Raw genomic sequence first — 12,817 nt, forward strand, 5'->3', positions numbered from 1 at the left:
GTGACGATGTCCCTCTGCGGATGTGATGTCGCAAGGAGGTCCCCCTTTGCCTCTGTGACGTCATGGGGAGGTGGCCTGCAGGGAGGTCCCCCTTTGCCACTGTGACATCACACAGAGGTCCCCCTCTGCCAGTGTGACGTCACAAGGAGGTGCCCCTTTTGCCTCTGTGATGTCTCAAGGAGGTCTCCTTTGCCGCTGTGACGTCATGGGGATGTGCCCCACTGCACCTGTGACATCAGGGGGAGGCCCCCCTTTGCCGCTGTGACATCACAGTGAGGTGCCCTGCTGCACTGCTGAGTGCTGTGACGTCACTAGGAGGTACCCCTTTGCCGCTGTGACATCACTGGGAGATGTCCCCACTGCCCGTGTCTGTCCCAGGACACGTGGCCATTTCCCCACAGTTGCCAGGTGGTGTCAGAGGATCCATCAGAAGGGGCTGTTTTTGTGCAGTCCAACAGGAATAGCCTAAGAAGGAAGGAATTCCAGGGTTCTGACCAGTGGAAAATTCTGGTTCTGTGGCATTGCACCTTTCCATGATTCCTGTGTTTGACCTCCTTGCTTCCTAACTGCTGGCAGCACAGCAAAGTGTATTGGAGGTCTGTGGTGATGTAGGTTTGTCCTCAAGGGCAAAAGAGAGGAACTTTTCTGGCCTGTTTCACCCAGGCCACCAACATGTCCCTGCAATTTTAACAGACTGACCTCGAACTCCCTTTGTGCCGTACATGGTTGTTTCCATCCCCAGGACTGCACACAAGGCAGCTGAGCCTTGTTTGGTTTGAATTGTTGATGACAAACCAGGGAGAAGCTTCAGAGTTCCTCCCTGTCCTGATGGAAAGACATGGCCTGTGAGTGGTTTGCTAAGTGACTTCTCCCAACAAATCCCACGTGAGGTGAGATTCACAAATCTTGCTGTTGTCTTCCTGCCCTGATGATGCAGCTCTGGATGTGCAGCCACCGGACTTGCCCCTCCTGCTTCCCCACTTCAGCAGGCGTCAAGTTCCCAGATCTCTCCTCCAGCTTCAATAATAACAACAACATCACTGGAAAAACAGCAGGCAGGAAGATGACACGCAGGAGCAGTGACAAACAGCTAAACATCTGACTTGGAGTTATTAGAGTGTCATCCCCTGGGCATGTGACAAACCCCATGTTATGGATCCGTGTGCTAGAGGGAGGAACTGGAAATGGGGTTGGCACAACCCACAGGCTATCAAAACAATGTAGTTTTTCTTAACCCAGAGCGCCAGACCCGCTCTGAGCACGTACTGTACTGCTGTGTCTGCAGCTCACGCAGAGGGACATTCTGACAGGGATTTCCCAAGCGCTGCCAGTGCTGTAGCCATAGAAGCAGGAGATAAAAATATTTGCACAGAACCTGGGGGCAGGGTTTGCAGCCTGTGCTGTACCACACAGCGCTCCTGCTCAACAATGCTGTTCAGCTAATTGTAGGTCTGGACTCCCCTGGATATTTCTTTCATTAGTACCTCCCGTGGGATACCTTACTCCATTTGTGCCTCCACAGGCTGGCTTTATCTTTTTTTAAGCCTTTGTTGTGGATTCAGCATATCAAAGCCTCTCTTTGTCAGGACACTTCTACTTTGTACTCCAAATGGGGATTAAACTACGCATGGTGTACCTGGAAGCACTTGTGAATCTGTTCTGCCTGACGTCCATCCCTGCCTGGCGTCTCTCCCTTACCCCTCACGACTGGTCTGGTGACTTCAGAGCCAGTCGGGGCACATTGGTCTTGGATGAGGGCACAGGATTAGTCACTGCCACCAAACAATGTCTAATTGTGTGTATGTTTTCCTTTCCTCCAGAAAAGGACTCTGTGTTGTCTATGCTGCCTCACTGCTCTATTTTTCTACAGTTTCTTATTTTTCACAAAAAAAGCCACTCGTTCCTCCCAAACTTGTTGTATAGCCCAGCCTCAGCTCAAGTGGCTTAAACTCATACAAATGGTGTCACGAGGAGATTAAGGAACATACCTTGTGGCATGATGAAAAGCAGCAAATGACAGCAAAATCCTGCCTTTTCACAAAACACATGATCTTTTTTGACTCTGTCCTCGTTTTTGGATTATTTCAGAGGAGAGAACTTTGAATTGCAACAGATCTGCCAACAAGAGCGAAGTGTCTCCAGTCACTTGTGCCTGGTCTTTGCTTTCTTACACAACCTTCTATGTTTAAATAGAGTAGTCTGCTTCTACTTTTTGTTTGTTTGTTGTAATCTGGTGTTTTATTGGGTCTTATGGGCTCGCCTGAAGTCAGTTTAGTAGGAAACAACCCCTGAGCAAGTGAAGTTATATCTATCATTATTGTCACTTCAAATACTTCAGATGTCTTGCCAGTAAAAAACCCCTTCAAGGTACCAGCATAGCACCTGAAAACCACGAGTGAGACAAGCAAAGAAGGATATGAGCAGATGGGAAGGGACTGGAGAGTTAGACATGGAAATCAGCAGGTAAAACAGCTGAAATCAGGTCTGGGTACAACTGACCTGTAACTTTTCCCCCAAAACTGAAGGAGGGAGCTCAGTTTGTTAGAACACAGTGCTAAAACCACCAAAATCACATTTGATCCCCACATGGACCATTCACTTAAGAGCTGGACTCAATGATCCATGTGGGTCCCTTCCAACTCAGAATATTCTGTGATTTAAAGACAATCAGAAAAATTCACAGAAGAAAAAAATCTCATAGAAGTTAAAATATTTAAGATAGTAGAGGAGAGGAAAACTAATAATTTAAAAACGTCCCTTATCACTGCACGTATTAGGGAAAAAATTGCTGAAATTGTTGAAAATGGAGCATTTCTGTGTTGCCAGGCAGGATTGCTGCCCTGTGGAGCGGGGCTGCCACCGTGTGTTAAATGCCTGCACAGCTGGGGCTTCGCAGGCAGGAGGTGGAGTAGGAACAGTCCGTTCCCCCTGGAAAGACTGTGAAGACTTCCAGGAAGTCTTCTGGGCTCGGTAGTACTTGACGCACGTTCAGCAGACTCAAATGTCTCTGCTTGCTTCAGGATTTCCCCGGGGAGTAAACAAGAGCCTTCCAGGAAATGTTCTGCAGCCTGGGGGACACGTCATGGCTGAACAGGACTTCAGAGAGCAGCTGATAAAGTGGGTCACTCGACAAGATGTTCCACAAACAGTTGCTATTATTATTTCAAGGCCAGGTTGGACGGGGCTCTGAGCAACCAGATCTAGTGGAAGGTGTCCCTGCCCATGGCAGGGGGTTGAAACTCAATATTTAAGGTCCCCTCTAACCCAAACCATTCTATGATTCTATGATTCAAGCATGCTGTACAGCAGAAGGGACATAAACTTATATATCACTTCTTTATTTTTTCCATTCCACTTTATCACTCACTGATGATACAGTTGGGCAATGACCAGACAATTCAGGAAGAAGTTTATAACCTCAGAGATCAAGACCCTCAGACACAAAATTCCTGTGACTGGGCAAGGTCTGGGACATCATCAAAGATGTTTGGGTTGTTCAGTTCAGCTTTATTCTATCCCTGAAGTGATCTTCGCAACCTTCTCTAAAATTTTCTGTGGTTGATCTCAACAGCAGTTAAGTCCCTAAAAACATGTGGGACCCTGTCCTTGTTGGACCTCGTCCAACAATGTCCTTTTTCTCCTTATCTGCAAAATAACCATATTTTCTGTACTTCACAGGAAAGAAGACCAGCATATTAGGGACAGTGAGAATTTGGGTACTTCAGTAAGAAGGGCCATGCAGGTGTTTCAGAAAGATGTGATATCTGTGTCCTGGGCATTCATATCAACATTAACATGTACATCAATAAATTCATGGCTGCTTATCATTTGATATTTGATGTCCCTCTGCTTTAATGTTTTCAAGTGCAGAACCTGGGGCAGAGACAACACTGATGTAATTCAACACTCACCTTCTCCTGACTGCCTAACCCAAGAAAACATTTTACAGGTGGTCCATACCCATGTTCATCCAGTTTGATCAACATTTCTGGATGGTTCAGCATATTTGTATCAATCAGGAGAGACTCACAAATTATTCTATATGGGAAATGGCTTAAAGGCTTCAAATGGTCTTACTTAAAGTGGTCTGGTTTTGACAGCAACAGTAGGAATTAATAAATGGTACAATATGAATGCAATTAAAAGATGATTGAGTTTTATTGCAGGGGCAGTGTTCCTGCTCCTCCCCTTCTTTGATCTGTTGGCACCTATATAATATTTTTTAATTCAGATATAAGAGGCTACTATTTCAGAATTGCTATATATCCTATTCAGAACCAGGCTGTCTTCATTCTGTGTATCCTGGAGGACATTTAGGGTACATACTGCACAGACTGCCTGTATATATGCTGTCTTTTGTTTACATGCAGATTGTTTGTTTGTTTTAAAAATGACTATAAATGTTTGGCACTTTCCAGAAGTTTGGTGTTATTTTTGGGTCTTAATAGACCTTCTCACATGTCTTTTTTTGCTTTGGTGTGGTTTTTGTTTGTTTGGTTTGGTTTGGTTTCAGTTTCGTCTGTTTTGAAATCCTCTCTGCCATCCTGAGGAAACTCAGGCTGGAGGCAGGAGGAATGAGACGCCCCTGCCATCACCCTGCAGGTCACTGGCCTGCAAAATGGCTCAGCACCTTGATCCTGCTGCCTGCTTATTTGTGCCAGCTCTGCTGCTGGTGTTGTGTGTTAATAAATGGACTTGGAGAATGCCAGTGGCCAACCATCTCACGGAGGTGACAGAAAGAGGCATCAAACTACCATAGCTCTGAAAATATTTTGAATTTTAGTTTCCCCCCCCCCCCCCCTTTCCTGTTAAACTAAGGAAGTTAATCTGAGATTCCTAACCCTGCCCAGATGAATTAGTCTCTGCATGTAAGTGTTCCATATTATTTGCCATGAGTTAAACCCAGACACTATTGTCCTGGGAGGGCTGGCCGGGCATCCTTGCCCTCAGCAGGTATCTGCAGCTTTTCCTCTGGCACGGGATCCAGGTCTGGCACTTTCTGGCCCGCCCTGGCCACGGTGAATCTGCTCATGTGCAGGGCTTCTTCGTACAGCGGGGGAGTGTCCGACCCCGACAGGGGTGGTGTTCCCTGGGCAGCACTGTGGGAGTGTGCCACTGCTAATATCCTCCTGGCAGCAGGCCCAAACACCGAGTGGAGAGCTGGAAGGGAGGAGACAAAAGCTGTTTGCCTCATCCTGAAAGCATCATGTGATTGGGGAGTGCATCTGCAGGGCACAGGCTTTTCTCCCCTTACAGCCTGAGTGTTTTCCTGCCCCTTCAGCCTTCCCTAAAAGGAGTGTGTGTGAAACCCCATCAATAACATCCCACAGTTACTCTCTCTTGAAATGCCACTGAGACCTGAAGCTGCCCTAATTCCACCCAAACGTGTCTCAGGGCTGATTCTCCGTCTGGCTGCATTTGCTACGAGGAGTGAGCACCTCAATTTGTGGGATGTACAGGTGCTGCTTTCCCTCCATCCTGCTGTGAACTTCCCTCTGTCAGCCTTGGAGTGTCACAATCTGGGCTTTTCAGAGTGCAGCCCCTCCCTTGTGGTGTGTTGAAGTCCCCAGCACCCCTCAAAGCCAACTCACAGGTGATGGTGCTCTGGAGGGTGCTGTCGTGGTCGAAGGCGATGACGGTGACCTCGTAGGGCTGCGGCCCCGACTCGTCCCCTGTCTGATGGCACTGAAAACAGCACCTCACACAGACAGACACCACGCCACACAGGAGCAGGAGCCCACCAATCACCACCACCACCCTGCAAAGGGAGGGCACACAGAATTAGGACAGAAAGGTTTTGTTTGGAGGACACCTCCTAACATCTCCCACCGCTGAAAGCGTGGCTGGACCTCAAAGCTAAACATCTGCAGCCTTGTCCAGCAGAGTTTGGACATTCCCCAGGGATGCAGATCCCTCATCCCCTCCAGGCACCTGTTCAAGTGCTGCACCAGCCTCAGGGGAAGCATTTTTCCTTCTGTCTAATCAGAATTTTCCTGTATGCAGCCTGGCCAGCCGCCGCAGGTGCTTCTGGTGAGCACCTCTGAGAAGTCTCTATGTCTTAAGATCCCCCTTAGGTAGTGGAAAACTAAAATTAGGTTGTACTTTTGGCCTCCTCCAGGCTGAAGAAACCTGGTCCTTATTACTGGCTCTCCAGTGGGCTTGTTTCAGTTTGTCAGCATCTCTTTTTTACTGGGGGACCAAAACTGGACTGGTCATGAGTGAAAAGCAGGGAGGAAAAATTGGATCTCACAATCTTCTGGCTATGCTCTCTCTCTTTCTCTTTAAAAAATATTATATATATATATATAAAAAAACCAATAGATTGTTATTAATTATTAATGATAAATACATATTATATATTATATATATTAATGCAGCCTTCTAGATGTTCAACAACTACTGTCCTTTTTAATCTCATCCCGGTGAGAATTACTAAGGAATTAGACTGAAATGACTTAAATAATGGGTCTTTTAAAAGGCATATTTTGCCATAAATGCTTTATTAATGGTGTTCATACACCTAAATTAATATGTGGAATAAAAAAGGAGGATGGTAAGTCAACATTTGCTAAAGATGATGGGATAACTAAGGGGTTGCCTGGCTACTGTAGAGTATTAGAGCATCCCAAGGGGAAGTGGGGAGTGGCATCACAGTTGAGCAGGTCATATTTAATCCCACTCTTTGCTACTGGAACTGTCTAGAGGTGCAGATATTAGTGTAAAAGTATGTTATCTTACCAGATATACCACAAACGGTCCCACTCTGTGCCTGCACAGCTGAAGAGAAGAAGGTACAAAAGATGGTTATCCACAGAATACCAAATAAATGGGAAGATCCCTGTGGCACCTTCTTCCATCTCCCCTCATGCTCCTCCCTTATTGTCCAGCTCCCAGGTGGCACAGTGATGAGAAACTCACTGTGCTTTGGGGAGGATACAGTTGTTCAACCTCATCAATCTCCCTGTAGGTGGGTTTCCCTTCTGTTTGGCTTTGTCTCTTTATTGCTCTCCGGATATTTATGCCTGCCCAATTCCATTTGCAAACCTTAGAGACCTGCATTCATATTTGTTTTGTCTTTTTTGTCAGTATATAATTATTCTGTCATTCTTACAAAGGACATCCCTGATAGTGATATTCCCCAAAGCAGTATACTTCAAAGCATTTTTTTTCAAGGAAAGTTCAATTCCAAATTCATAATCTCAGTCAGTTGAAATTGCACCAGAAAGCTCTTAACTATTGCAGTTGTGCAAATAGGCAGCAGGAATGTTACCATATGATCAGTATGTTGATCAATAAAAATAGTGATTAATACACCACATTCAAAGCAGTGGAAATTTTACATGAGTATTTAATACTCACAATTAAATAAGCTTTTCTGGAAAATGTCAACCATCAAGTCATAACACTGATGTCCACTACTGCCTTTGTCCTTCTTTGTTTTCTCAAAAAAACCAGCAATTTTGACAAATACTTACAATTCAGCGTTGAGGCAGCCTTCCTCACCTCTTACTTGGGGGAACTACAAAGGATAAAACAAGAAAAGACACAGCTAAGTGAATTAAATCTTTGGCATTTGCAACTTTTATCTCTGTTACCTGGACCATTACCAGTCTGAATCTCCTATGTCGTGCTATGCCTCTTCCATTGTTTCCATCCTGTATTCTGCTGCAGATCTGAAGTTACTGTGGTACCAACTGCATTGTTTCATATCTGAACTTCCTGTAGTCAGTAAAATCCTGTTTAGTACTGTTCCCAGCACAAACCCTCTCTTACCTTCATCCTCACCACAACTTTCCCTTTCTCTACCACAAGCTCATGATCCTTCTCCATGCTCCAATATTAAGAACCTTTAAATACCCTGGTTCATGTAATTTACTGACATGAATTCTGCTCTGTCCCTCCAGCACTCTTACCTTTCTCGTTCTTTCAGGTGCCCTGAGCTCTGTGTTACCCTCCCTGGAATAGCAGCAAATATTATCTTCCATGCCTTTTATATATGCAGTCCTTTCAAACATCAGGGAAAATTTTTGTGCTAATGGCCCTCCATCTTTCCAAGGTAACTCCAGACCCCACAAAGAGGAATGTGAGCTGTGACTTACCCATAAAGAACATCCCAAAACAAAGCAGATCATGTCTGAGCTGTGCATTCCCATGAGGTGATTCTGTGACCTCTTGGTGTCTCAGGCTGCTCAAAGTCTTTTTGTCCTTCCTAGTTTCAGTTCATCCTCACCAGCCCAGTGACCAGGAGAAGGAGCAGGTTCCGTGTTGTGTGTTGAATCCAGTCTCTTCTTCCTACCCTACCCCTTTCTGTCCTCTGTCCTTGAGGATTTTGCTTCTTCTCTTTCCCTCTTTGTCACTGGCAATTCCTGGTCGTTTCTGCCTGTGTCTTTTTGTTGGCCTGTTCCTCTCCCTGTTTTGAAGGGGTTTCTAAAGCCTTCCAGTCAGATCAGAAGAGCAGTAGCTACAAGTTCTGACTTTAGATGTTGAACTAGTTCAGTGAAGGGCATCGTGAGATCTCTGCAGACCTGACCCTTCCCTTCTAGGAGCATAAAGGGTCTCTGAGTTTGTTCATTCCCAATTATTTCTCTCCCCGCCCCTACCCTCAGGGGAGTGGGTTGAAGGTCGTGTTATTGACCTTTTTAATTGGAGTTCAGATTCCTCTCCCTCCTCCAGTACCTTTTCTGTCCTGGCACTCACATTGTCCTACCTGTGTGGATCCAATCTACTGACTTTGAAGTGAAAGAATTTGCAATATAATAAATATATATAGCATTATATATATATATATATGAAGTTACAAGTATACGTGTGTATATATATATGTATATATGTATATATATATGCATACATATATATTTATATATATAAATATATATATATATTCAGCACCTCTTCTACCTCCCATTTTAAGGCTCTGCCACCATCCCTCTTACCTGGTAGCCTCCTGCTGTGTCAGTCCTGCAGCTGAGAGTTTTCACTCCCAGGTCCCTCACCCAAAATTCCTGCATGGCCATCCAAGCCCCCCCCAAACACCTTCCATCACAGGGAATACATGTTGATCCTCCTATCCTAGATACTGTTTGTCCTGCAGCTGATTATGTCAGCAGGTTCCATTCAATGACCCATTAATTTTCTCTGTCTTGTAGAGCTGCTTAAAATCTCTGTTAGTGCTCATGGCCATTCAGAGGGTTATTATTACATGCACATAATTGTGTTCACCTAATCTCTCTCTTTTGAATAGCTGAGACAGAAAAAAAAAATGCTCTGTAGTAATGTGTTACTATTTCTTCTTGGAAACCACCTGAGACTGGTGCATAAATGTTGGTTAAAGGCAGGAGAGCAACTATGGAAACTTGTTGCCCCATGTTGGAACCACAGTCCATTCACATTAAGCTGGTGAATCATTAGCCTGCATTTTAGAGTTGATGATTTTAGAGTTGCAGAGCAGAACCAATGGATTCATGAACGTAATGAATTCTCCCAAGGCAGGCTAAAAACTATTTACCATTCTCTAATTATAAAAGTTAGTGGTGCAGTATAAACATGCCTTAGCATTAGTTTATCTATCTATCCATCCCTCCATCCATCCTACTCTGCTGGAAGAAGGTTTCTGGGTCCCAATGGAGAAGTAAGAAAGAAAGAAACATGACCTATTGGCTTTGTATTTCTACGGGATTTGGCCAATATTCTTTTTGTCTCTTTTCCCTAAAATCTTTTGTGTGTTGTAGAAGTCTTAGAAGAAAAGACCCAGCAAAATTGTAAAATAGCCTTTCCTCTATGTATGGTTTTTGAAACTGGTGGGGTTCAATGTAGAAAAGAAGTGCAATTTACCAATTTTTTCTGGGACTTTTTATTATCAGTGTGATAATTTTCTTATCAGCATGATAATCAGTAGATTATCACTTAATTTTAACCGATAATTTCAAATTCCAGCAGGATCCAACAGGAGAAACACCAGATAAAGTGATAAATTTCTAAAGAAAAAGCAGCAGTGTGACATGAAACAGTGACCCCTCCAAAAGCATATCATAATTCACTCTTACTGAAACACTGATTACTCTTTTTCAGTTTCTGTGGCATTGCTGTTAATACTGTGCTTGCCCTTCTTGCTAAAAGGCAGTGATTATCACATGTGACTGTGCCTGGGATCAGTGTGTTTCTCACTTCATTTTTCCTTCAATCCTCCCGTGCCCCTTGAGACACCGAGCAGCACTTCTGGCTGAATTTACTGAATATTAATCACTGTTTAATAGAGCCAGGGGACACAGCCCCATGTTGCTGAAAAACTTCAAGGAATTGTTTAGACTTAATCCAAAATTAGTGTAATTTCCTCTTCCCTACACCCCTTCCTTCTTTTTCTTTCCACACAAAGGACAACAGGATGCGACTTAAGAGACCTCAATGTGATGAAGAACGAGCTGCATGCAAATTTCTCAAATATGCTGCAAGAAATTAGGAAATCAGCTGTGCTTGGAAGGGGGAAAGAAACCCACAGGAATAATGGTAAATCAACAAATTCTGATGAGAGTTTATCTTTCAACATGGCAGGGAAGGAAATGAGGTGTGTCCTCTGTTTCCACCCAGTTCTGTCTCCTCAGGTGAGTCTGTGTCTTCACGGATGTGACCACCTAGAAAGTAATTTTTTAGCATATATGTTCAGTGTGTATCTTTCTGTTATATAGGTTTCCAGGCTGTGCTTTTTTTCCCTAAAAGTGGGAACTGCAGCTCTGTAATTGTGGAGAGGAGGTAATGAGCACAACTTGCTTGCTGTGACACAAAGCTTTTCCCTTTCCTTCAAAGCCAGCGTCATCAAAGGCCAGCAACAGCGTTCTGTCCCAGCACCTCTTCTCAGGGAGCAATCCCCAGACATATTCAATTTTGGAGGTGCTTTTCCAGCCTTGGATGTTGGCTCCAGAAAGAGGATAACAGTACCTTTCCTGTGGAAGTAAAGAACCCACCCCTAGTGCCGGTGGTGTCCCGTGGAGGTAAAGCAGAGGTGTGGGAGAAATCCCTGGGAGTCTTTAATTTTGGAGGCGGTGGTCAAGTTTTGTAGGTACAGATAATTTCTTTTTTGGAAGCACACCACGCCATCTGGTGGAGCTGCTGAAATGCGGCAGTGGAAGGTAAAAGGCAAGGAAAGCTTTTCGTCCTGGCGCAAAACGTGACGGGAGAGGAAACACTCGGTGGGTTTCACACTCACAGCAAAGGATATCAGCTGGATTGTGCACTCAGAGCTTTCCTTTCCAACTATGTGTACCAGCCCATTCTTTCACGCTCATAGAGATCCTGTAGCTAAACTGAAAATATCCAGCAAAAATCTCAGTGCCAGCCGAGAAAGCTCCACACTGAACTCACACTCCTTGAATTGCCATCACAGCCTTTACCTTCCCCCGGTATTTTATCGTCTGCACCACCAATACCGCCTCTGGGTGCTTTCCTTCCAAAGTTTGCATGCAGCCTGCAAAAGTGACTGCTCCCACACAAGGGGATCCCACACAGGATAGAAAACTTTAGCTGTCTTTTCCCTCCCAGCAGCTGACCATCATCTGCACAGCCAGCACTGCTTCAGAGCTGGGCTGGGATGGAGGTGGGACAGGCCATTGCCTTGCCAAAATCAATGGGCTGCCATAATTTACAGGAGCCCAGCTCCACAATTTGTATGCAGTCTCCAAAGTTGAATATGTCCAGAGATTTATCCTGAAGAAAAGGAGCCAAGAGAGAAAGCTGCTGCTGGCCATTACCTCCCCTGTGCACCCTACCATCTCCAACCCCAACACTGGGACAGGGTGATTTCCTTCCCAAGGGTTCTTCAACCCTCAACAGCCCCGCAGCAGAAGGGTCCTCTGAGAGACCAGGGAAGGTATTCAGCTCTCTAAGTTCCCCTGTCTCCACAGCAGCTCTCCCAAAATTCCCTTCTGGGTCTTTGAAATTCCTGCTCCTGAGGTAATCCTTGCCAAGGATACACTGGGCCAGTCACAATGGGGTGTTTTTGCCATTTTTTCCCAGTCAAGCTCACTCAGCTGCCAGTACAGTCCACCAAAACATGACATGGAGTGTGTAGAATACACAGTTTGGTCACATTCACATAGTTCTGAGCTTCCCCTACTATCCCTGTAACTAGGACAATAAAAACAAACAAACTAGCAGGCTGTCTTTGTATACAACAGATGTCAGATTTCAGGGTTACTGTAGGCAAATTAATTTAATAGTCTCATATAAAAGAGGTTTCTTATAGTTTTGATGATTTGTTTTCCCTTATGCTGTACATTTTCCCAAGCATGGAATGCAGCAGGGCTCAAGTATGACAAGCTCTGGAATTACAATCAGAGATGGCAAAGGATGTGGGAGAAGGACTGTGTGGGTTCTGCCAGGCCGAGTAAAAATGGTGGGGATGATTTCCACAAGATACTTGTCGTGATTATTGTCCTTTTAGTATATTCTCTTGCTGTACACAAGAACGTAGGTACAAGAAAAAATATATCAGGCTGAAAATTTATTTTCATACCTCAAAGAAAATAAAAAGATACACTTAAAATTTTCAGAAGTGCTCCAGTGATTTAAGTTCACTTCCAAACATAGCATGTGGAGCAGCAGGAGTTCACTTCCATAATTCTACATATGTGAATTACTTAAGACTATGACAACTATGTAGACACTCTCATTCTCCATGGGGTGAGAGAGTCATACCCAGGGGGGAATTAGTTCCCACTATCTTATATATCCACTTTAGGATGAAAAGAATAATCCTCTGAAAATGTATTTTTCTCTCCAAAGGCCATATAGGGAGTCTGGCCAACCAGCAGAGACATAAGAAATC

General features: G+C 44.5%; 2 protein-coding genes and 1 long non-coding RNA gene across 3 annotated transcripts in view; 1 reads left to right on the forward strand and 2 right to left on the reverse strand.

Annotated features, from left to right (window-relative positions):
- Positions 1–12,817, reverse strand: part of SPX (spexin hormone) — a 288,585-nt gene that overhangs the window by 62,547 nt on the left and 213,221 nt on the right. The window lies entirely within an intron of this gene.
- Positions 481–3,789, forward strand: LOC127463273 (uncharacterized). Its single transcript, XR_007900717.1, has 4 exons — positions 481–596; positions 743–890; positions 3,021–3,117; positions 3,679–3,789. It is a non-coding gene; the product is annotated as an uncharacterized LOC127463273 (long non-coding RNA).
- On the reverse strand, positions 3,318–9,040 carry TMEM52B (transmembrane protein 52B). The gene is made up of 5 exons (XM_051772519.1): positions 8,100–9,040; positions 7,476–7,519; positions 6,739–6,777; positions 5,592–5,758; positions 3,318–5,160 (listed from the first exon to the last, which is right to left on the reverse strand). Exons 1-5 carry the CDS (start codon positions 8,151–8,153, stop codon positions 4,910–4,912), a joined length of 555 nt encoding a protein of 184 aa, XP_051628479.1. The 5' UTR covers positions 8,154–9,040; the 3' UTR covers positions 3,318–4,909.

Source organism: Manacus candei, unplaced genomic scaffold (genome assembly GCF_025592945.1).
Source record: "Manacus candei isolate 608988 ecotype Guabito, Panama unplaced genomic scaffold, ASM2559294v1 h1tg000153l, whole genome shotgun sequence".
NCBI lineage: Eukaryota > Metazoa > Chordata > Aves > Passeriformes > Pipridae > Manacus > Manacus candei.